This window comes from Zonotrichia leucophrys, chromosome 14 (genome assembly GCF_028769735.1).
Source record: "Zonotrichia leucophrys gambelii isolate GWCS_2022_RI chromosome 14, RI_Zleu_2.0, whole genome shotgun sequence".
Taxonomy (NCBI): domain Eukaryota; kingdom Metazoa; phylum Chordata; class Aves; order Passeriformes; family Passerellidae; genus Zonotrichia; species Zonotrichia leucophrys.
Window position 1 is genome coordinate 5,959,683 of NC_088184.1, and position 26,620 is coordinate 5,986,302.

The 26,620-nt window shown below is 39.5% G+C and overlaps 1 protein-coding gene across 12 annotated transcripts in view; it reads right to left on the bottom strand.

Annotated features, from left to right (window-relative positions):
* Window positions 1-3,560: 3,560 nt before the first annotated feature.
* GRIN2A (glutamate ionotropic receptor NMDA type subunit 2A) overlaps window positions 3,561-26,620 on the bottom strand; it is a 185,526-nt gene continuing 162,466 nt past the window's right edge. For 9 of the 12 annotated variants that reach the window (XM_064726408.1, XM_064726410.1, XM_064726407.1 and 6 more), the window contains 2 exons: window positions 17,348-17,586; window positions 3,561-15,769 (listed from right to left, as the gene is read on the bottom strand). In XM_064726408.1, coding sequence (XP_064582478.1) covers window positions 13,979-15,769; window positions 17,348-17,586 — 2,030 coding nt within the window. In that variant the 3' untranslated portion in view covers window positions 3,561-13,978. The remainder of the gene's footprint in view (window positions 15,770-17,347; window positions 17,587-26,620) is intronic. The other 3 variants (XM_064726413.1, XM_064726412.1, XM_064726411.1) reach the window with 3 other exon arrangements.

Consider the following 26,620-nt stretch of genomic DNA (forward strand, 5'->3'; position numbering starts at 1 on the left):
AGATGGAAGGAATGGGAAATAAGAAGGAAGGTGATAGGATCACAGCTGTTTAGTTCAGAAAAGTACAAATATAATTAAGGTCACATTGGCTGCTCCCGTTTGCTGAGACAATAGTGCATCCATGGAAAAGAACAGCAGCGGGTTTAAAGGTGAGGGAAAGAGGACCTGAATATCATTTCAGCATTTCAAATTAAAGAAAAAATCTAAATGGCCTAACAATTTGAGATTTGATGTTTCATTAAAAATAAATTATTTTCTTGGGTTGTTAACAGCTACTGCTAGAAGTTCTTACTGGCAAGAAGCATACTCAAAGAGATTTGCACAATTTTTTTACAGGATACTTTGAGTTGTCTAGTCCTATTTGAAAGTTTCCCCCATAGCAAAAACCCTCAGCATCATCCCCACCCCTATTTTTAAACATAAGCTTTTAGCACATTTACGTATAAAATAAAAAGGGTAACAGGAATTAACATGCTCTGCAGCTTTTGAAGCCCATATTGGGAAACACTCACTGTGGCCAAATCAATGCAACAGCAGTTTTGTTCTTAGAGGAAAATCAGCTATTCTTGTCATCCTCACTCCTACTACTTTTATCTTCTCCAAGGTATAGAAATGGTTCTTCTTTTATAACTGCAGAAAAGGGACTTAAAGGCATTTCAGCTACCAGGAGAATTATGCAATTTCCCACATTTTCTGGGAAAGAGGAGGGTAAAATCAGCATTGTTCTATTGTGATAACACTGAGGAACCTTTTTCTTAAGTTGGCAAACCTCTTAACTGATAAAATTACACCATCTCAGGAACTGGGAGGAAAACCCAGCCAAGGTCTCTGCTTTCCCTTGAGCACAGAGAAATGCCTGTTATGGTTCCTACTCAATTTGCTTTTCCCCATGTAGGATGGAAGGAGACAGCTGCTCACATCCAAGCCTCTGAAATGCCAAACAGCTTCAGTCCCCAAAGTAATTAGCAGAACTGCACAATTCTATAACAAGAGGGCCTGAGACTTTCAAACCTGGTTAATATTGTATTTTGTGTCTCTGGAGTTTTGTGTTCAGATTTTTTGCTTTTTGTATCTTTCATAGCTCTTTACAGACAGTGTAAATGTTATGCAGTTATGGACTATGAAAGGGTTCAATGATCTTATGAGTTGGGTCACATCTAACTAGCAGGCTGAGGTCTACTCTAAAAACACCATTTGCTTTAGCAGTGCCAATAGTTTTTTAAGGATTATTGCTATTAAATTACACCTGGAGCTGCATGGAGACCCCTAGAAAATGTCTTTGACCTTGAAGTAACCTTGTCTACACAATGCTAATCACCATTATATTCTGTATTAGCATCCCCTATTGCCTACTGCAAAGCTGAGAAACCTCCATGCATTAAAATCATTACTGCCATAGCTTAGGAATAATCACTGTTTACATTATAAATACACATTATTTTTAAAAATATTTGAGCATGTTGATTTGAACAGAATGCAGTCAATATCTGCAATGATCGTCCTGTGTCTAGTGGCAAACAAATAAATAGTCATTAAACTACACACAAACACAACCCCATCCTTCCTCCCACCTGAAAACTTCTTTGGGAACATCTAGAGAGAAAACACAGGAATCAGTGCAAAGACCCTTGTTCAGTTTGTGAAACTTCCCTTCTCCCGTGGAAAATAGGACCAGAGTGCTGCACATGGGGAGGTGCCTGCTGAAGTGGGAGAAGCACAGCGTGACAGAGAATCATAAGATAGATCAACAATGCAATTTGTGGAAGCCATGGTTTGGTTTTTGTACTGCAACAAATCTGCAAGGGGAAGCTGATGCTGTTTGTTAACTGCTGGAAGAAGCAGAGAAACGAGCAGCTAGAATGATCAGTCGGAAAATTCACCACAAGGAGGTTGAATTGTGTTTCTGTATATAGACATGATCAGACTTCAGCAGTTGGCCTTGGAACAGCTGTTTTTGAGTCCAAATTACAGGGAAAAACTTGTGTTGGTACCAGGTGCATTGCTCAGTTCGCTGGGAATGCTGTTGGCAGTGCCATGCACAATATGCCATACTTAAAAAGCTTCCATTTCCCAGTCACCACTTAAACTTTATTTTTTTTTAGCAAGCAAAGTCTTAGAAGACTGGTAGTTGCCATAGACACATCAGCAAAGCCTCAAAAGAACGATCTGGGGGAATGTGACTGTCTTTGAACCAGATCCCAAAGGGAATCAAAGCTGAGGCTGAGCTGACTCAGAGACACACAGAGAGAATCAGCTCTGCTGGCAGGTAGAGCTGGGAGGAGCAGCCCTGATGCCAACACCAGTCTGGATACAAACACCATTATCACATAAAAACAAAGATTCAAGCTCAGATGATGATTCATAATGATTCAGCAACTGGGGCACATCTCATGTTGTTTCATGAAATGGAGATGTTTAGATACAAATAGGGCAGGGTCCCTTTGAAAGAATCTTGTAGCAGAAGACCATAAGCCCAGCAGGTTTTTCCTCATTAAAACCCCCATTAAGCACAGAAGTCCAAATTTATATCTCTCATATTATCTATGCAGTCGTGTTCATCTTGGGAACAAATAGACTGTTCTGCTGTGAGATATCCATGAGTACCTTTCACCCCATCATTATATTTACATCCAACACATCCCTTTATCAAAAGGATACTTTGAGTTTTTCGGCTTTCCTCCCATATCCTCAAAGAACATTATTCTAATTGCCAAAGGTTTGTTTCTGCCCATTCTGTGGATTCTAAGATTTTAATTAGCTGATGAGACATCATGGAAAATGGGGTCCTACGGAACCACTTCAGAGCACAGTGTGAACCTCACTTCTTTAGCCCCCATGGCCAGGCAAATAGAACTAATTTTAAATGCACCACTAAAACCTCTATTTTGATTTATAATTTGATTAACCAGAACATTAGACAAGTTTGTGGGTACCAAGATGTGAGACATCACTGCTGTTTTCTCACCCCCTGCTTTGCTCTCCTCCATCCTCACCTGGCTGAGCTCCACAGCTCCAGCTCTCCTCAGGGGTGGCACCATTCCTGGCAGGACACCTCCTTCTCAGGCTGGATGCTGCCTCCACAAGGGCCCAAAGAGCTCCTGCCTTTCTGTGGCCAAGATCTCCTCCTCCTGCAGCCCACCGTGCCTCATGCATCCGACGCCTCTCGGCATTTGGGAGGATTGGTGCCCCAGGGGAGGGGACTGTCCTTCACTGAGCTCCTCCTGCTCCCTCTGCTCAGGGAGCACCTCTCAAAGCACCATTCTCACAACAAAGGGATTCTCCATAAGTTAATTGTCTTGATCCTCTTTGTGAATTAAATTAAATTGGGATCACCAAGCACATACTGTCAGCTTTAGCTTCAGGCATCTTCACCTTTAGATAATTTCTAACAGCAAAGGATGTCTCCAAACATGTGGCTGTTAGCACCCTTCAAATCACATCAATGGCTAAGGAAAAAACAAATGTAAACCTTCTTCCTAGGTGATGCCTCATCTTGTCCCATTTAACAAGGAAGACAGACAAGAATGATAACATTGTTCCTTTTCATATTAATTGGCAGAAATTATCTTTATTAGAAAAATGAATTTTTCGTATATTTACAATTTTTACATCATGTTATACTTGGCACATGTGTTCTTCCAAATAGTTATATACATTTCAGTACACACAGACATTCAAGTCCCCCATTCCCTTAATGTTTTTCTACATATTTAACAAAAAAAAAAAAAAATGAACACAATACAATTTGTCAGACAACCATAATAATTATATATTTCTCTATCATAAAAAGTTTGAAGCAAACTTTTTTTTTTTCTTTAAAGATATGTTTCAAAATATTTATACAGTATTAGCACTCAGTCATGCACTGGGTTAGAATATGGTCAGGGTGAACTGCAGTGAGACAGGATGTGAACACAGGAGAGAGGAGTGAGACCCCAGCTCCCCCACGCTGCTCTGGGGCAGCTCCAGCCTCCCCCAGGTCCCAGGGAAGGAGCAGAGGCTGCAGGGGAGCTGGGTGCTCACGTGTCTGTGCCACACAGCAGCTGAAACTGCGTGTGCTCTAACTCATTTCACTTTGCTAAACCTAGCTACAAAAACAGGCAGTAATTGGAATGTCAAAACTAGATTTTAAAACTTCCCTTTTCCCCCAAACCCTTTCTTTTGAAGAATCCATTAGATTGTGAATTTTATAATGGAATTCTGGATTCTCTAAAAACATAATTATTTTATAGTTGATTCCACTTCACCAATATTCTTTTATTTCTACTCTAACATCCTGATTTGTTTTCCCAGATGTTAAGAGCTCTTCAAATCTCTACTATTCTTTGCCAGTAATCAGAAATTTGTGACTTACACTTTGCTTTGAAGTATGACACTTTTGAGACTGCTACAGCAAATTGTACTAGGAAATAACAGAAGTGACAGGATTTTTAGTTTACTGTGTATGGAATTGAATGGTTCCAAGATTTCTGGTAGAATTTTTTTTTTGGCATGCAAATTTCTCCTAGTGCATTGTAGGTTAGTGCTCCATGTAATCGATACAAACTATTACACCTGGAGTTCTTTTCCTCCATTAAAAAAGAATATTCTTCCAACTGTACTAGTAACTAAATTTCTTTTTAAAAAAAAATCCCAAGTTAATATTGTGAATTCTTTTTCTCGGTTGCATTTCATTTTTCATAGTTCAACTGCAATTAACTTCTAATCAAACTCAAAACAACAACATATTACTTGAAACTGTTAATAAATTATTATAGAATCTTTGTCACAACTCTGGATTTCTGTCTTGCCCCTCATTCTCCCCAAAAAACTTTATACATATACATATTTATATATAGCTTATATATATACACATGTATATGTACAAAAACTGATCAAGACAACACATTAAATTGACATTATTCAAGTAAACAGGTAAAAAATGTTTTTCAAAGTGTAATTTGAGATTTGTAAAATATTTCTGGTGGGTTTTGTTTAGCAGCACAGAAATATTAGTGTTTCATCTAAGCCCACAAATATCCTCAAACAGGATGAAAGGAAGCACAAAATACCCTTAAGGTTTAGTGTGAATTTGAATCTGATGAATTAAAATCAACATTATTAACTCACAGGTGAAGTGCTTGTGAGACCCTAACATGTATGGATGCAAATTTTGCATAAAATGCAGTGATGGGTTAAGAATCAGGTAGGAGTTTGCCTAACACATTAATGAATTCTGTTTGTGCCTCCTGGTTTTAGCAGGGAGGGCACGAGATCCACTGTGCATGGGTGTGAGTGAGAAGACAGAGAGATCAGGCTGTTCTTCATTGGTTCAAAATGGATGTTCTGAAATGAGCAAGACTACTACTAAATACTTTACCTGATATCAAGTATAAAGTGCTAACAGCTCTTACTGGAATTGCACTGGTTTCCTTCCTAGCTGCACACAATTTAACATGATGCAATTTCCAAACCTTTGCAACATGAGGTTTTAAAACATGGAGATTTTTAAAATCTGAGCATGAACTGCACTCAGGATCTGCCCTCCCATCACTCCCTCAAACATCCCTATTTAAGTCAAAAGGTGTTTTTTCCACATTTGTAACCCAAACCTAGACTAAGCAAAAATTTTCTTGAAACCAAGTTCTTCTCCAAAACACACTTGCAATGAGCAGTAAATAAAATCTGACCCTACAGAATTTATTGTTTCTTGGTTAAGGTGGAAAATTTGGTAATTATACAACTTTCTCTTTCAAAAACAGCTCAATAATTACTTCCAACAAATTATCCCAAGGTATTTTTTTTAAGTTTTAGTTAGAGCAGTATAAATTTAGAAAAGAAGCCATTTCCACACTTATTCCTCAGTGGAAATCTCCACACCACCAGTACCAGCAGGCACAAAAGCCTGTGCATGGAGAGATGTGATTGTGCCTTACCCACCACTGCTAAATCCTGCCAGGCATGAAAAACCCATTTTGGAGCCTGCCCAGTCTGCATGGGAGAACACACTGGTGCACACTCCAGCTCCTCTTCCCTGGGGATTTGTTCTGGAGGATCCTTCCTCAGCTGCCCAAAGTAACAGATGACCAGATGTGGATCACATGAGCTGACACCGAGTTTAAGGTCAGTCTAAGTTCAGACTGAGTTTAAGGACAGTCACCAGGCCAACAGAGCCTCTCTGGCCAAGACTTTTAAACCATCATGAAAAGCCATCCTTTTCCTATGGCTTGGTTATTACAGCAAGCATCAATTCCAGCTCTTTTGGACAGCAACTCTCTGAATTTTCCCATGTGTCCTAGCACAGAGCAATCCTGACCCAAACCAGTCCTTTAGCCCCTTCTGTACCCAGTATCAAACACTACAATAAGAGCTGCTAGAGGATTTCTAGATGTGGGAGGTTTGGAAAGGAGAAAACCACTTAAAATAAAGCACTGCTGAGATGTGTCCCACAGCTTTGGGAGATTACTCACGCATGACTGCTTGGAAGGTGTATGCACGCACGCCTGTGTATACTGTATATATATTTAGGTTAACAAGTTTCAACTATTAATAAACAGCATCTTATGGTATTTGGTAATTAAAATATCAGGCTTGTGTCATTCAAAATAGTGCAACCTACATAGCAATATACAGGAAAATTACACACATTGTTCCTATTACCATTAATATGCTTGTGCATATCAAGATAACAGGATACCCTTTTCCATAGGATTAACCATTTGCATATTTAATTGTATTCTTTGGCCCATTTTCCTGTGAAACCTCATATGAAAACGTAAAGACTTTGGCTTTAAAAGAAAAAGGAAACTCCCGCTTTTTCAGTTACTTTCAGAAACTTAAGTGGAATTCAAATTACTTTAGTTAAAAATTATCATCTCCTCCAGAAACTGCAGACCCCTGTCACAAACTACCCCCCCCAACTAGTGTGGCTAACTGAGAGCCTCCAACTTATTTTTATTTCCACTTTTGAAGATCATTTACACTTGCATTGTTGCACAGCACATCCTCCAAAAGTGTCCTGGACTCCTCTAATCTGGTCCCAGCTGGGAACAAGGAAGGTCCCCGTCCCCAGGAGCGCAGAAAGGCAGAGCAGCCTCACCAGGGCCTTCCACTGCATCACTGAGTCCAAGTTCAGGGTTTGCAATGTGAGACAGAAGCCAAAATACATTCCCAAAAAGGTTTTTGCCATTAAATACCATTATTCAACGGGCTCAGGAAAAAACATTATCAGACAAAAAAAATGCTGTAGTAATGAAGTAACACAAATCTCTTCAAAGCGGTTATTCTTATGTACTGCAATGCACAAAACAAATTTAAAAATGTAATCTCATAATGCATTTGCTGAGAAAAACATATCATTTCTTCTAATAGTACCAGAAGTGCAAAACAAGACATTCTCCATTAAAATTTCATGTCACTGTAAATATTACCATTTTCCCACATTAAAGCTTAGTACCATTTCTGAGAAGTGAGGAAACTTTCATCAATTCCCAGAAGCAAAGTACCATCTCACTTGGAACTTTACAGTGCACTGAATAAGTATCACAATATTTATTGGTATTTATTTTCACAGTTTTCTAACGTGCACAGAAATATAATTTTTGAAATATATTAGTGAAAACAAATACTAATACAAAAGGGAAAGGACAAAACATCTAGTAGTATAACTGCTTATCACCACTACTTTTTAAGAGTTGGAGAGTCGAACCCATCTCTTTTAAATATGTAATACTATATTTAGTGTGGTTATCTATTAATAAAGGTATTGCATGACAATGTTACAGCATGGCTATATGCTCTACTAATTTAGCCTTGTTTCCAATACAGGTAAAGAATTAAGCAAAAGGAGTAAAAATTGTCATTTAAGCGCAAAACAACAAAAACCTGGTAAATAGTGAGGTAACTTATTTTTACTTATATTATTTCTGGTTCTTAAATTATAGATATGACAAAATCATCACAAAATCAGCAGTGGATTCTTACAGCTGTTAGAATGGCAGAATTTTTTTTTTTAAAAAGAACAGTTTAAACCATGGCAGATACATTCTGCAGTATGGAACAAAAAAGCTGATGATCCCACGAGGAGAACCAAGTGCATTTTCACTGCATTGCAGGGTGATGCACACCTGTATTCCTGGCTTCCAAAGCCACAGGACTTTGGAAGAGCACATATTTTTAGAGCGCATTCTCTGTACACAGGTCGAGAGAAGCAGGGGGAAAAAAAAGTTAAAGCTTGAGTGAGGGAAATAAATGAAGAGCTTATTTACAGAGAGTGCAGGAACCCTCCCCAGCAGGGCAGGATTGCAGCTCCCTCGAGAGCACAAGCAGCCACCTCCCCTCTGACAGACACCGCTGCGACACGGGAATGGGGCGAGCATGGGGCAGCTCCACAAGGACAGCGAGGAACGGGACAGAGCTTCACACCAGGGACAGGATGGGCACACAGACAGACACTCTGCATGGCCAGAAACATGGAACAGACAGTAGTCCTGAGGCTACTCCCATTTAACCACAGCTTCACAGGTGACCCCAGCCACAGCACATCGAGCCTTTCTTCCATCACACCACGTTCCTGTCTGTGCTTTACCCACATCACAAAGGAATACAGAGCTGTGATTAAACTGAGCTCCCTCAAATGCTGACATGCTGCCAATACATTTAAATAAGACAGTACAGGTGAGTTTGGGCAGGGAAATGGCTCATATCGTAAGTCACACTTTGAAAGGCCTTTATGTTCTTTCAGAAGTTCCTTCAGTACTGCTAAGTTTGGAAGGCTCAGTTCTCACTAAAAAGGAAGTTTATATTAGCAAAAAAAAAAAAAAAAGAAATCATTGCTGAGAAAATAATTTAAGTCTATCCCTGGAAAACTGTTTATATGTTGCAAACCAGACTGTCCTACTCCGGAAAAGTATCTACTTTAAAAGGACTTTTGAGCTAAGATAGGACCAGAGCTGGGAAAGAAGGGAATGTATGACACTCATCTTGAAAGAAGCACAGAATGTGATGATTAACACTCGACACAATCTAGCCAAGCCACAGGATAGTTATTCTTTTATATTAAGTAGGAGAGGATTTTTTTTTCATAAAAGTTCTGTTTTCACTAGGTTTTATATATCAAATATCTTAAATGCAATGTAAAATAACAAAAAAAAAATTTCCCCTCTTGAATTCCTCCTAAATCCAGGTAGATTCTCAGACCCTTAGATTTGTGACACAATTTCCATTCTACATTGATAAACCCAGCAAGGGAGGGAACAGTACCAAAATCTTCCCCATCTCTAAGGTGCAAATGGTACACTGCAGAAATATGAAAGCAGCAATTTATTACACAAGGATTAGATTCTAGTACTTTTCACCCTTGCTGGGCAGTCACATGGTAAAAAGCAAATTATTACCCCAACTGTGCAGGGGGTGGGTGTTGCAAACCCCAACAAAAACCCTATTTTCATGAGCACAGGAACCTATAACACCTCCGAGGCTGAACCTGGTACTCACTGGCAGATTTACCTGGCAGATTTTTGAGGCTGGGGGGTAAATAGAGCATTGCTTTTCTAAGCCCACCTAACTGCGCTATATGAGTTAGGAGCCTATGCTTTCTAAAAAGTCAACAGCGAGAGGTAATATATTTCTGGACACATCCCCCACGTAACTGCTCCAGAGCATTCAGTCCTCTGAACTTCCATCCACAGGGAGCTTTCTCTCTTTTGCTTTTTCTCTCTCTCTCTCCCCACTGCTAACAGAGCTCAGCCTTCCAGAACAGAAACCCAAAGCTACTCTCACAGCTCTAGCCTTTGCTTCTTTAAAACTGTATAAAAATATTTTCTTTCATCAGGAAAAAAAAACAAACAACCACACCTGATTTCTCTTGTGAGCCTTATTTCACCTCTTAAATGTTCCTGAAAGACCATAAAGAGACATGTATTTATGAGATGCTGCCAAAACACAGTGAGCTGGCGGTGATTTCATTTCTGTTTGTCCACAGCACTCTTTTTTTCCTAACCAAGCTTCTTAGATAGCAGAGTAATGAGTTCTGAGGAAAAGCTGCAAAAACATTAAATTAAATTTTCCAGAAATGCAAAATCTCTTAATTTTCCCTTATTTTATCTTATATATTAAAGTATCTTATTTCCATGCTTTTAAATTAGTGGGTGGCTACACTGTTCTAAGAAACACAAGCAGAACACAAAATCTATCTGAGAGAAAAAAGGAAAATTTACTGTGGCGAAAAGGGAAAGACAAAAACATGAAGAAATTCTACAATATCTTTAAAAGAGGAAAAAAAGCAAGAGGCAGGTATGTCTACATATCTGTTTTTACCTCCATGTACCTACTGCATTCCTCAGCAATTCAATATCCTGCCTCCACAAAAGGTGTCGTCCAGGAGCAGTGTAACACTACAGGACATGCTACCAAGAATGGCCCAAATCATTTACAGCCTGATTCAGTTCCAGCTGGAGTCACAGGAAATCGTGGTGATAGGAATGACCAACAAACTGCTAGAGCTGTAATCAGGAAAATGTAACAAGTCACCAGCACCATCCAGAAAGGTACAGAAAGGATGGCCACTTATGCAGGAAGATTCTTTTCTCCTCTTCAAGTATAGCAGCAGCTAGAGTGAGAGAGAGGGAAATACAGAAAGTCTTGATCTCGGTTTAATTGAAAGTCAGTGCAAATATATCAACAAAGCTCAGGCAAAACTCAGAATTCCACGCGCTCTAGGCTGAGCCTCACAAGCTGTGGCTTGTGGCTCTGTTGAAGATTTTTCTTCAACTTCTCAGCTGCTTCTTCTTTACACGAGCACATCTGCAAGCACACCGGTACTGCCCTCAGCCCTGCCTCAGCTCTCCTTCCCCCTTCATCAACTCAGATTTATGCCAAGATCACAACAACAAAAGCATGCAGACTCTGACTCCCTCTAATTTCAGTATCTGGTGGGGTTTGTCCCTCTTTAAGGCAGCATCTTACATTTCCATGTGAACAACTGCTGTGCAACATTATCAAGTCTTCCCTCAGTCTCATTATTTTGGTTTAGGGCAGGTGGTTGTATTGCATATTGCAGATAATAATAATAAATCTCTACAGTCACCAGAAATCTGCTCAAATCAGAAAAAGCAAACACTGCAATAAATTTTGTTGTAGCTAATTTGCTTGTACATTTCACAGAAAGATAAATCCACCTGGGTTGAGGATATTTACAAGTGAATCTCAAGAGAGAAAATGTAAATGGGAATTTTTCTTTCCCACAGCTTCCCATACAGTACTTATATAAATATTGAATATAATGTGTGTCTGGTTAGATAGAGATGATCATACAAAAGACTTGGAGCAATCAACAAATACTTGAGAGCTTAATGATGATGTGAAAGACAAGAGCCACCACTGAGTTTTATGATTTACTGGGTAATATGCTCAGCAACTTCCATGGCAGGATTTGGCACGACATCAGCAAACATCATATCTGCTGATACACACTAGATAGTTCAAAACACTTTGGATTTTGGTTAATATACTATGATTTGGACTGGATATTAAAATTTGGCTGAAATATTTTTATTATAGTCATTACAACATTATGCCTTCAGTGCATTTGCCTTCCTGCAGACATAAGAGCAAAGCATAATTGTGTCTTTGGGAAAAGGCTTGGGTTCATGACAAGTGTTCATCCCACAGACATCCTAACCCCGCTTAGCTCACACAACTCTTCCTAAGAAGTCTCTCTAAGGGTAGGTAAGGATCTTCTGTTTATAAAAACTCCCTCCAGTGAGGAATCAGAAAGCATCCCATGTGAATCAGGGCCAGTAAGTATGACCAAATGTTGAATAAAGAATACCCAAAACATATTTTTACCTGAACAGCATAGAGTTACCCATAGATATGCTTTCTGATCATACTTATAATAAAGTATACTGAGATTTTTGGAAGCTGGAAAGAGACTTGGAAGCCCAAATCTGATTACATTTCATTCCTTAAAAAATATCATCCTTCACCATAATGGTGAAGGTACAAATTCATTTGCAAATACCAAGAACTCATTCTGGACTTTGATAGCCAAAGTCAGTTTAAATCTGTTTAATAAAAAAAAAAAAGTCTGTAAACAAAATTCAAGAAACTTTATTTTGACTATCCCTACACATCTCCCATTTATATTATCTCCCATTTGCACTCTGCTCTGCAGTATGCTGTTCTAAATTAAACACCTTGCATACTGCACCTCTGGCATGCAGATGCTTCAATTACAGCTGACAGGCACGATTCTGCTGAAAAGAGTTTCAGTTTAGAGAAAAGTTAGGATAATATTCACATTTTCCAACTCACAGTGGTAATGGTTTCCCTGCTCACCGTTCTTCAGTGAAATGGAGGGAATAATGCTTGAATAATAAAAATTTCATCTACACAAAAATCCTAAAGCAATTCTCAGAGTAGCAGGAAAATGGGAGAGCACCACCTCTGGAACACTTTCAGTAGTTAAATGTATTAATAATTATATTTACTTCTTTAGTTGAAATTAAATTTGCAGCTGTACACTCTTCTCCTGAAAGGCTTCCTCTCTTCCCTTTCATGCTCCCTTATGGTTAAAATCTAGTGGGTTTTTTTTATTCCAGTGAGGGTATGGAGGGGTGTGTAGCAGACATTTTATTTGTGAAATAATCTGATTGACACCTATAGAAGGAAAAGTCATATAACAATGCATCCCTGTTATGTGAATACCTTTGTGTGTCAGTAAGTGATAATAAAGTTACTGTTTCTTAGTTACATGTGCATATATTCACTTTATACAACAGACTTGGTTGGAGAGGTTAGAAAAACGGTCTGATGTTCAACAAATATGCACAATATTGTGGAAGGAAGAAGTCCTTTCAAAGGTGTTAATCCTTCTCTGTGTATGGAAATAAATGGTACCACGCTCCTCACTGATCACACTGAACTTATGGCTGTCGGTGTTTGATACTGTATTAACAGCTTCAGTACTATTAATATACAATTAATTAGTTGTCACTAATACACTATGAACAAAGAACTACAGTGGGTTGGGATTTGGTTTGGGAAGTGAAAGAATAAAAGAAATACTATACAGCCCTGAGTAATCACCAGTAAGGGGCAAATGCAAACTTACGTACACATTAGGCCTCAAGGTTACTAATAAAGTCCACAGCTCCATAGTAAGTGCCATATAGTGATATCTAAAAATATATACTCTGGATTAGGCAGCTGTGAAATTTCTGACACGATTAATGCAAACTTTTCAATGAACTTACTTTGTAATGGTAAGTGCATGTGCAATATAAGAAAAGCATTTGTACATGAACATTAACCAATATCTATGGGGCTTCCTTTTGGTACACAGCAGTTCACATGTTTGGGGTTACTGCCTTCCCATCTACTGTCTGTCAGTCTAGAAGGAACATCCTAATTTTTGTGCTAACACACTGTATTTTATTTATTAAGGTCCTGGGGTTTGGGGTTTTTTTAAATTATTTGGCTTTGAAAATGATTATGAAGCTAAAATATATTTTTGGAAGTCTTAGCTTTCTGTTCTCTTTTACTTTTGAATCTGTGCAAATGCATCCCTATTTCTTGTTGTCTGTGTCATACTACATGCATACCATATTGCTTATCCAGTACTAGAAAATTATTAAACATTTCTAAGGACAAAAGTACATTGAATGATACTTAGCAACATAAATTAGAATAACCGAAATAGTAAAATAATTAGGTACAAAACAGCATAGTTGCCAACATATATTGGGGCTATTTCAGTACAACTTGCCATTTATATATAAAGCACACATAAATGGCTATTTTTTATCCTTTTTAACAAGACATATTTTAAAAGGATAGATCAGAGCATACCAGTTTACCTATTCATGTACAAAAGTACATTGGGAAAGGGAGAGGTTTACGTATCATTTACCAGAGCAGGATACTGTTAAAGGAAAAATTCTCCCTCTAAGATGGTGGCAACTATTCTTTCCCTATAGATAAAGTGTTCATGGAAAATTTAAACATCTGATTCAATGCTAGGCCTTTTCTTATACACACGTGTATTGCTACAGGAATTTAAAAACCTTGGAGTTGAGTACAAGCTATTCCTATTTGCAACGTAAGGCAAAACATGCTCTGAAATGTACATGTCATTATGGATCCGACCATCCCTGGAAGAGTATGATGCTGTAGACTGTATGGATGACCTTAAATAATTATCATTTCTTCCTCTTGTTGGCAATGAATGTTTATAAAGATCAGCTGGACTTCGCCTAAGAGATAAATGCTGGTCATCACGATAGGTGTGCAGGAAGGGGTTATCATCCGAGTGCACAGCGTACAGGGACTTGCTCCTCTTACTGTCCTCCAGAGCATGGGTTAAAAGTGAGGCCTTGTTGCCCAACAGTTTGCTTGAGGGAACACTAAACATGCTTGCATATGGACTACTTTGAAGAAATTTCTCTCTTTCTTTCAAGCTTATACTACGAGAAGGTCTTCCAATATCAATTTCCCTGGACTTATCAGCGATATTATCAAAAGAGTGTTGCCTGCTAATCCTCAGTTTATTCTTTTTAGAATATTGAAGAGCACTACTTTGTGACCAAGTACGCTCATATATTTCTTCAGGAAGTGATAAGTTCGTTGTGTCCTGCAGCATCTGATCTTCCTCAATGTCATAGAGGTTCCCCATCCGCAAGCACGCATCGCATTTATAGGGAGATCTGGTTGAGTAGTGCCCCGCGTAGGTGGGCATGTTGGAGAGACAGCTCCTGCAGTGCGTGGAATTCTGCCTGAACCTATCGTTCATGTCACCTAGGGAAGTATTTTTTTCTTTGAGAGTGTAGTGCTTTCCATAGAGTTTAAACTGGTCATTATTTGGAAGACTGTCTTCATTGTGTGATGGAGTCCTGTTGGCGTGCTCGGCTTTCCGGTAGTTGTCGTTGTGATCTTGGTAAACATCAGGAAGCTCTACAGGTTCTGGAAGGACAATGTTTTCGATGTACTGAGGTGTGTCCAAGCGGAATCCTGGCTCCTTGTCAGCATCAATCGTGTAGATTTTATCCCGTGGAGAGCCCTGCTTGGTTTTCAGATATGTCAGTTCCACATCACTAGTGTCTTTTGGGTATTTTGATGCGACTGTCCTTTTTTTAAAATTGTCCTTGGTTTTGTGGTGCTTGTTGTTGTTTTCAGCTTCCATGTGGCAAGTAGCTCTGCTTGATGTCTCTGAGACATCTGAATGAACAATCTCTTCAGGAAGGTATCTTTGGCTTTTCAATGAAAGCTGCCTGTTTTCCTCAGACCCGTTTTCTCTCTGGGAACCTTGGCCCTGACGCACAGAATCTTGGCGTAAAGATTCAACAGATTTCATCCAAAGCTGCCTGGGCCGGGAGTTCACTTTTGCTTCTGTTGTTACTGCAACCTCTACTGTATTTGGATTGGATTCATTCAGTGTGAGAGGATGCTGACCTTGGAAAACATAATTGTTCAGGTTGTCCTTGTGTCGATTGCCAGGAAGTGTCTGCAGTTCACTTATGTTGTCACCAAAAAAGTTATCCTTTGTCTGAAAGGATCTGTTATCAGAAAATACCAAGTTTCCCTTATCCATGACCATGTCCATAATCAAAGAACCCCTCTGAATGAAATCAGCTGTTCTTTTGGGGGAGTCAATTCTTGAAGGGTTGATATTGGTCATGTTCTTCGCTGTTCGCAGCAGTTTTAACATGTTGGTTTGTGAATTGGTCAAAGAAAAGTCAGGAGACTTCTTCTTCTCTTCAATGTGTACTCCATGAATGCAACTGTAAATACCCTGTAATAGGAGTAATATAAAACAAATTAAATCACTAAGTATAACTTTTTGCAACTTCCATTTTAGTTTTAATTAGCAATAAAGAAAAATTAAACATTTCTTATCTCCTTACTGGAAAGATTAAAAGTACATCTCCAATTTTTTATCATTTCCTTGCATTGAAATGGAGGAATATTTTCTGCTATATCTATTAGAACTACAAAGGAGAAAAACTGCCAGTATTTCACAAACCAGTGGTCTGTCTTGGCCTCCCCAGCTTATTCCACAATACAGGATTAGAAGGTAGCCCAAAGGCTTCCCTAATCTTGTCACAAAATGAAACTAACCTTCAGTAATAGATACTCTCTTATTTTAAACCAGTGATTCAGTTTCCCTTCTAAACAAGCCTGTAGTGGGACTATTTTATTGGAGATTAAGGTATTCTTCACTTGTACTGAAATAAAAAGGCTTCTAGCCATCATATTTTAGCTTTTCTGATCCCTATCTCAAAAAACCCCAGCTCTTTTTAAAGCTGCATCTGAGTTAATTGTGAGCAAAAGGCTGAAGCCCATTTTCTCACTTCAACTTCTTTGGTCACTCCTGTGAGCCCAATTGACATTTCCAACCCTGTGAATTAGCAATTCTCAGACATTTACCTTTGGCATAAATACTTCTTTTCCCCTGCAATTCTTAGGAGAATTTCATATAAAAAAGGCCAGAAACATAAAGTTCCAATATAAAATGTGGAGGTTAAGGTGCATGTGGTTTCTAGACAATCCCCAACAGGGTAGTGCAGACTATTTTTAATGCAGTTCCAAAATGCTCCAATCTACTCAACAGGGTAATTGCAGCACACTTTAAAGCAATTAGCCATTTTAGTATCATTTTCAGTTCCCCTCAGCTATATAAAAAATCAAGAAAAATCAATTACCTAATGAAAGTTCTACCTGTTTTAAAAATATATTAAAAAAAAACCCCAACCAATTTGTCAAAAATAATAGAATAAGCCACATTTCCATATTTTTTACAAGTATCAGTTTCTTGCATAAGTAAATCCCCTTTGGGTCTGGTAAAGTTATCATTAAAACTTGCCTTAGTGTCTAACCAGACATAAATGATACCTGTGTTTGACCTTTTCTCATACAATTTATTCAAGTTTTTTATCAAGAAAAGCTTACAAAAATATTCCACTGTATTTTTATAAATTAAAATTCTCTTGCTTAAGAAATGCACAAAGCCCACAGCTAATGTCTCTTATCAAATTAGTATTTCTTTTGTTTGGATTTTAATGTGGAAATGAATACATTTCCTGCATCTACCATTTCTTCATCGAAATTTCCCTTTACTGTATTTGTTTTCAGTATTCAATTACTGATTATGCTGGTATAAAATAATTCATATCCTGAAAAATCCAATGGATTAAGACTTCCCAAAGACTGAAAATACATCTTAAGCCCATTGACTACTCCAGACCACCACACTGCTGCTCTAACCTGTATTTTAAATGTTCAGGTTGGAATAAAAGGAAGGATGATATTTTAGGGAGGCAGCATTTATTCCTTCTGTTGCCTAAAGGGGATAAATGAAAGCAGTACTGACCCTGCTGATTGAGAACAGCAATCCTGGCCTATCTGAGCAGACTCCAGTGAAGCAGAATCTGAGTTTCCAGTAAAATAAGTGCTCCCAGACAAAGGTTATTAAGCTGAGTGCCATGGCTGCTGCGAGCATGTAGAACACTCCTGCCATGTTGTCGATGTCCAGCTGGCTGCTCATGACTTCGTTCTTCTCGTTGTGACAAATACCAGTCAGCCACAGGGTTTCTAACTCTTCCATTTCCCCTAGGGAGAGCAAGGAGTCAAACCAGTTAAAATGCAAAAATCACTGCTCACAGAATTTGAAAGTCTTTGCAAGTTTAAAAATACAGCACCATTTAATGCTTCATTCGTGGAGCACTGCAGACTTATCGAGCCAGGAGTTGCAAATATAGCAGATTTCAACTCACAGCACCCTAGTTTCAGATGTCCTCAGATTTCATAAATTACGTGGGAAGCTGGATGCTCTAGAAAGCAGGATCTGTGGTTTAGACAGAACTTTCCTCTGCTTGCTATAACTATTAGGACTTGTTTAGAGAGTGGAGTGAGTTAGTGAAGAGCTGGGACAGGCTGTGTTGATCAGAGGGAGAACTCGTCAGAGAAGCATCCTGACACCCAACCAGACCCTTTCATGCCCCCTCCTCTGCACTGCCCTGCACTTGGTACCTCCCTGATGCACTCAGGCCCTTTCCTTTGGCCCTTCCCTTTAACATCACAAGACAAATTTCACAAATTCTTGTGATTGTTTTAGATGTGGCAGGAGAAGTCCGCTCTTTCCATCTGATCAGTTATAACCTTATTTCTTCTTTGTAAATAAACTGCAGTGTTGTGGCTGAAGCCCTCCTGACACATCTGGTCTCTGCATTTATCTCTGGTATCTATTCCCTTGTGCTGCTGCCATTCCAGCTTCCTGGGCAGCACCACAAACACCAACAGCCTCATCCATGCCTGAAATGGAGCATTGCTGGTTCTGGCTGTGCCACATCCCCACTGCCATTAAACCACTCCACTTACAGCTAAGGAAGCAAATCCACTCCCTCCCTCTCTTGTGTACTCTTAAGTCCATATTTCACTGATGAGATTTGGCCTCAGATGAAGGACACTGTCACCTAGCAGTGCTTGCTACTGCCAGCATGGACAGAGGTGGGCAAGAAACTGCAATTGTTCCTGCCAACATTTTTTTATTATTATTATTTTGCATGATTGACTAATTTTCAAACATTTAGTGGTGTTCTTACTGAAGCACTGCATGGGCATACAGGCCTTTTTACTCTCTTGGAATACAGTCAGCTGAGTAATTATTTTATAATGTTTAATGTCATAAACTTCATTGTTTATAGAAAATACAGCAGGCAATGTAGAGGGCCAAAAAGGACAGTATGAAAAGGTCAGTATTAGCTTTCTTGGTGTGTTTTCCAGTTTAAGATATGACTTCAATATGGGGGAAGAATTTCCATGGTACCAATCCCTAATCCTTAGCCAGTGATTAGGGAATACATTTTCAGTATTATTATAATTCATACATCATTGGAAAAAAAGAACAGAAAAAAATGGCTAGAAGCTATATTGACATTTCAGCTACCTTCAAGCTAGACTAGAAGATCAATGACCTGCTGTGAAAAAGCATTTTGCAGGATAGAGTGCCAGGGCACCAGGAAAGCTGCAGCCCACAGATAATTTGGATGTGAGTTCCAATTGGAAATGGAACACAACACTGTGATGGAGAAATTGCTTCTCAGAGAATGTGAATGAAAAACTGAAGTAGAAAGGACAAGTTCTGATGCACTTTAGCAAAGGCATTTCACAAATTTGTAAGAGGGATTATTCGGTCTCTAGCTAATTCCGAATTTAATTTTGTGCTTGAAGCACGAATTGAACCTCTACATCTGCAAAAGGCAATGTGTCTTCTCCCAAATTACAGTGCTCAATCTTCAAAATACCTAAGAGCATCCCAAAGAAGAAAGTCAATCCTAATGAATCTTTAAAAATCTTCTAATCCAGGACATTGGGACAATCAATTATTAATTGCAGCAGTATAGATATTGCACACGTAGATAACTGGGGTTCATTATTGCATTTCCATATCTTAGAACATTTGGATTTCTTTTGTTCTGCTAAACCTCACTGGACTGTTTCCCTTGTCTCTCTTTCAAGTCCTCCCCAAGGTCTATGAATAAAACTCACAGAGGCCATGGAAGAGAAAAGAACCCAAGTCCAAAGAGAGAGCAATATTTCTGGTCTGTGCATTAGCTGAAGCTCTGCCAATCAGATCTCATCACTTCCCACAGGAAAACTCACATCTCCCATGATTGTCAGGCATCAATTTCATTTGACTGCTGTGCCCTTTCACTGTTCATAACAAAATTCACTAAGGAATTTAAACCTCTATTTTATTACTGCTTCCTCTGTGTTCCTTTCCCTTTGGCATGTACATTTAAAGTAACTATTGATAATCCAGCAACCTTTCCAAAAACATCCCGACAGAAATGAACTAAGCTTGTTTTGAGTCAAGATAAATGACAGTGCCCTGGCAAGTAAAGAAGAACAAAGCATCCCAGAGCCTTGCAGATCCTGCTATTGCAATATCCCTTCCATAATATCAGACAATGACAGCAATGTCAATTAATGCTCAAAAGGAATCCATTTTTTAAGACAGCAAAGCACCGTTAATCATTGGATTAGCATATCTGTGAAACGATGCTGTCTGGGAATGGACATATTAGCTGATAATTCTGGTCTCTCCATATAAAGCAGTTGCCATTTCCAGTATATATTTTTATACATATGCATAAATATTTACATATGTGTGTGTGTGTATGTACACAAAGAAAGACAGACAAAACTGGTAATAATTTAACTGTAATAATACTTCAGCATAGCTGACCCTATAAAACTGGCAAAAATGCCCAGTCTTCTTATTGCTTTTCCTGCCCATTACAGTTTAAACCAGATAGTCACTGAAACCATAACCTTTTTATTGCAAAATCCTCAGGCATAAGAAACTTTTTTATCTGTGGTGTCAATTCATTCCTTATTAAAATCTATCACTTAAAAAACTGCTGGAGTTTGAATTCAAAACATTGAACTTTGAGGCTAGTTATAATTCGGTTCAGAAAATACATTAATTTAAAAGAACAAAGTCCACTTGGAGAAATGTGGTTTTTCAAATCCTTTTGGGTGGTCTGGCTTGTGAGCTGAATGTGCAGGGTGATGACACCTATGGCAATATATTACAGTAGGCAATTGAAAGGCCAGCAATTTGTGATTACCAGGCACTGGAGAGTTCAGTCATCCCTGTGTGTGCATAATACTCATTAGCAAGTGGGAGCTCCAAATATCCCATAAAACAGACCTTGAAATTCTAAGTCAGCAACCTCAATATCCATAAATGCCAGGCCTCACTGAACTGAGTATTAATGGAGTTCAAGTCTGCATCTAATTGGGGGGGGTCTCAAGTTACTCATAAATATTAATCAGACTTATTTTAAGGGGTTTTGTTTCCTCTTCAGGCACTTACTAAAGGAAACTAATGCCACAATAATTTCCTACCTTCATTCATGTGTGGACTAGATTAACGTGTAAATGAACAGCTGCAGATCTCAGCAGCAAAGTACATCATGACACTTGCAAAGACCAGAAAATGAAGTGTCACTGTGTATTTGACAAAAAAGTACAGTGTTTATTTTCTATTTAACAAATCCACAATCTATTTAACCTGAAAAACTTACAAATGACTACATGATTCCTACACTAAGAGATATTCTAAAAATTCTATAGCACTGTATAATAAAATATCTGCTTCATTTATAATGTAAGAATGAGCATAAGCAAGTGCTTTAAAAATCCATAGTTCAAGCAATGCTGAGTGTCTGCAGTATTCATTCAAAGCACACTCCAATAAAATGCAACATTCCAGCTCTCTCACTGGTAATCCAGCACTATTTACAAAGGGTTCAGGTTACCCATCCCTTGGTGCTCCTCCTGGGTCTGTTCCTGTGGCTATGGAGCTCTCTGCTCTGGCTGCTATTTGCACAGAAATATGCCAGTTGGCCATTTGGCCTGCACATCCCACAAGGGCCTTCCTTTCTACATAAACTCCTCTGGCCTATTTCACACCTTATCATCCTGGGAAGCACTGATAAACTGTCCACTGTGGCCCCCGAACAATTTTGTCACAATAAAAATTTCATTATCCAGACACAGAAACCATACAGTCTAAAGGGTAGAATTACATGCTTTTCCCTATCAGGGCCCTTAGCAAGTTGTGCCACCCATCCCATCCCTCACACAGCCTGAGTCACTGGCTCTTGAGATGTCCCAGTTCTCTGGGACTCTTTTAGGGCAGTTACTGGTCTCCTCAAGTTCCTTTTCTTTCCGTGGCAGAGATGCACCTGCAACCTGAGCACTGGTACTCTCAGTGCTGGGTACACCAGCACCAAACTTCAGCACCTGTATCAGCACCAGGCCCTTCAGCAGCTGTATAGCAACAGCAGCTACACATGCAGTCACCCACCCCTGACTCCAAAAAACATTGCCTTGAACCAACGAGAGTTGTCTGGAAAAATTAATTCTCCTTATATTGCGTTGTGTCATGCATCACAGTCATCCCTGCTCTGTGCAGCCTGCACATCCTGCAGGAGGAAAGGAGGCCCTGTGCCAGTGGGGAAAGCAGAGCTGCAGCCCAGCACCCTTGTGCTTTGCTGGTTAAGTACAGCAGACCTCAGGAGTCAGCACTTCCCTGGCACTTGCATAAGGCCCGGGCCAGGAGCAGGGCACTGCAGGAGATCTCAGTGCATGTGTCACAGCAGAAGGTGCCAGAGGAGCTGGCTGCTGGTGACAGTGTCAGGGGCTCTCGTGCAATGCCCTACCCTGAGGATCAGCCAGCACAGCAAACTGGCATGGACCCAGAAGAGATGATCAGCAGGAGGGTTAAATATGCACACCCACACTGGTCAGATGTAGGGCATCATCCTCACAGACCCTGGTGGCACTAACATGATCACCTGCTTACTCAGGCTGCACAAAGGGTAATTTTCAAATTTAGGGGCAGACTGTTCCATGTTTACTGTGGTAGAACTCCCCCTGAGAGAGGAGCAGGATAGCACCCCACCACTTGGGGACTCTAAAATAAAAGGGTGTTTCCCCCTGAACAGCGGGGTCAGCAGCCAAATGGGTTGATGTGCATTTGGTTCAATAAGCTCATCAATTCCAATCTGACCCAGTTATATGATCCATACAGAATGTTTCAGAGAAGAGATTACATAAAAGCACAGCAACTTTTCAAATTCAGCCTGGATCCCCCAAAACAATTTCTCTCAGTCTTATTTTCTGAGTTATTTCCCGCTGTAAAAATAGCAAGAGGAACACAGATGACTGACAGCAATAAACTTACTGTGAGCTAATGACTTCACTCTGCATGTCCCCATTAGTTAAGGATGAATTAACAGAACTGCTAAGCACGACTTTCAATATTACAATCCCTCTAACTCTTGTTCAGCTACACAAACGCCCTCCACTTATACACTCACACTCTTCAGTCACATTTGTTCCACCCACTGCTTAAGGAGGACACTAAATATATAAACAGAAAATCACTGTGATTGTGGGTGTATTCTGCCTGAGCAGCACACACTGAAAATATGTCCTTATAATCACATACGTATTTCCTTCTCGGGCTTTATCAGCCCATGTGAGTCACACTGCTACACTTCCTTATAATCTAGACAGTGATTTGGAAGGCTTATGCTAAAATATGAACAAAATAGCAAAGAGCTTTCCCCTTCCAGATGTAAGGGGGCAAATCTCATTTCCACAGTTACCTATTACCCGTAAGGACTGGGAAGCAATTATCCACCCAGGAAAACAATTCTTAGTGTACTAAGCTGCCCTGAAAGCACACGAAGATTAACCAGAACTGAAAGTTATTAGGGATAACAGACTCTGTGGAAACTCAGACCAGAACTAGTTTTCTTCTTTATGCCTCTGTCTAATTGCTTTAAAGTTTTCAGCTTCAAGGGTTAAGGGCTTAATACAGCGACACCATCTGCCCCCTTCCTGGAGATCTCTTCCCACACTGTCTTTTGAACTGAGCTCTTAATCTGCAGGTAGTGCAATATATTACAAATACCTCAGACAAGTAGATGCATAACCTGGCCAGCTGGCTGGTACACAACACTCCTCCCCAAAACTGCTCTCTTTACGCAGCTTTTTCTGTTCCTTGTATCCAACCACTTCTGCTGCCATGAGTGTTTTATCCCTCTATTCTCTGCATCCCTCATAGCTAAAGGCTCCTTGCTGTCTTTCTCTTCATCTCATTCACACTCAGGATCTCTCTTACTCTCTTAATTCTGAAGCAGCTTTGTCATTTGTAGTTCAATAATCTCATCTTCTCAAAGAGAGATGAGAGAAAGACGGAAAGAAAAAGAGAGGAAGAGAAAGCTAAATTCTCCTCACTTTCTATGCACCAGTGGTTCTACGCCAAACCCCAAAGACAGAGTGCTATGGGTTTCAGAAACAATGCCTCCCAAATAACTTAGTGGGATATTTTTAGAAAAAGTACCACTCTTTAAATGGCATGTGCAGCCCCAGACAGAGGAGTATCAGCAACACCTGGCCTGCAGACAGGTGCCTGAAGCTCCTGCTGTTCCTGGAGGAGCAGGGCTGCGTTCCCAACGCCGCATCCGGAGCTGGCACCGCAGGCTGTGCCCGAGCCCTCTCCCACTGCTGGCACCTCACCCCCTGCGTGCCCACAGCAGTGACAGTGCCAGGTGCCACGCTGCTGGGGGGACATCAGCCTGCCCAGCTGCTCCTGCAGAGGTTCAGAACAGAAATCCAAGCGGGGATCATGCGATTCCCCAGCACACGGCATTTCTGTTCTGACACATTCCTGCGGCCGTGGGCGGAGGATCCAAACAAAATGATGGTGCTGTTTCTTAGCAAGCCGTATCATTTGAGCTGCTTCTGAACTCCTGGGTGCTTCTACTTCTCAACAGAAGATTGAGATTCTGTCTCAGTAGAAATATTTTTACTTCTCTGTTAAAAAAACAATGGAAGTTTCATCTTGTGACCACAGCAAGACAAAAAAAGCAACACAACCACCACTGGGCTTTAGAGAATAATACCAATGATCAACTATCTTAAACAAAGCTGCAGATGCTAATCATCAACTCAAAGCTTTTGCAGATAATGAGATGTGCTGTACAGAAAGCAAGATGAACAAAGCCAGAAATTCACTAACAATGCACTTCACTCATATCTCTTACACAAGAAAAAGCAACTCCTAATTCTTTCTGCTACAAAGATTCAGAGTTCCAAAGCAATTAATCTTACACTAACAACTGCTCATTCATCTCAGCTTCCCATGAGCAGGGCTATGTATGTGAACTTGCACGGACCAAGGGATGAAACCTTTTGAGCACAACTATACTTTTGAGACAATTAAGTAGCTATTCTTTAAACTCCTCAGCAACTCATTCCCATCATTCTTTCCTCTGTCTCTTTTCCTCCTTGTTAGAGTAACAAATTTGGCATCTTGTAGCCAGCTCCTTACACCGAGACTTCAGAGCTGCTCCCACAGCGTGATTGATAATTGTCAGTGTAATTGGTCCACCCAGTAGAGCTATCCTCAGGATGGGAACACTATTCATGTACAAATATACAGATAAACCACCGGTGAGAGCTTGAAGTTATCCCTAACACAAGCCTACAGCCCTCTGTATTTAGTTAACTCTTTTTCCAGTGCCAATAAGATTAAAAAGCGGTTCAAAGTCATTGGCTTTAATGCAGAAACAGCATCATGCTTTGAGGAGTATGAAAAGATGCCCCTGCATGAACAAGCAATTAATTCTTCAGCTGGATGTTTTACATCAGCAAGGAAGAGGGAAGAGGTTCCTACCCACTGCACAAAAAATTCATTTCAATGTGTAAGTGAGCTGGCTTAGATAGGAGAATGATAGAGAAGCAGCAAGGAAAAAATCAAATGAGAAAAATCACAGGAGAAAGACACGTGCAGAGGAAATTGGAAGCTCTAAAATATATTTCAAAAGGCCATTTCAGTACTGGATAAATGTAAAAAATAAATGAGATCATGGCTTTTTGTATGTGCAATCAGATATACTTTTACGCAAATTACTTGGTCTTATCCAAGGTTTTTCCTCTTATTAACATATTATTCATATAAAGAAACTGTGTTTGTTGAATTCATTAGAATGTTTTCTTCTTATAGTTATAGAACTCATTAGGTTTACAATCATTCACTGAAATTATTCCATACCCTGATGAATGCCCTATTACACATACTGAAGAATAATTCAATCCTACTTGGGGCTCTGCTGTTTTACAGCTTAGTCTTTGAAAATAATATATTCTACAGAAGCAATACATGTGAAATAAGATTTCTGCCTTCGTTTGTGTTTGCCTATTTATTTAAACAATCTCATTCAGGCTCCACTGAGCCTTTCCCAGGAGTACTCTCTTAGGATGAAACTTTCCCCCCAACCATACTTGCTTTTAGTCTAGAGAACTTCAAAGAGATTTTTAGTGATACAGCAAAGTGATGTTGGTCTGAACTCTGGGTTCATCCCTCCTAGCTCACCAAAACAGAGTTATGTAAGTTCACAGCTAAAAAGATTATCCATCGAACTACTGAAGTTAGACATGGATTACAAAATCAGGTCGAGCTAGTTCCAGGCAATTACTCTTTACATTTAATTTCTTGGTGTTTAGTTCCAGTTCACCTGCAATGTACTTTGTAACTCAGCAGAAGAAATTTCATTATTAGGGCTTTTTTGTTGATTTTTTCCCCCCCACATTTGGTGGAAAGTCAGTGGTGGTTGGGGTTTGTTTTCCCTGAAAATGGTCATCTAGACTGTGAGACAAAGTGAGACAAGTGAGGCAGTTCTGGGACTAAAAGAAACATAGCTACAAAAATTTCTACACATCCTATATGTCCAACTACTGTTCTCTTTACTAGACCCCACACCATTTTCTGAACAAACGTAGGGATCCTTCACAAGAGAAAAGTAATGTTTTAGCATTCCTGGGTTGTTCAGAGTAACTTCTAATAGTAATGAAAAAATGCCACAAATGTAGTCACAATTCCCATGGTTTGTGCATTCAACATGTTTGTTTATCTTTTGAGCAGGGCACAGACATTTCATAATGAGGTTTCATTCACCTAGGTGTTCTCTTTATGTATTGCTATTCTGTAAGTTTTAATATTGAGTTTTGTGGACAATTCATTTGTATTATTTTAAGATTTTAAGCAACTAAAAATGGGTTA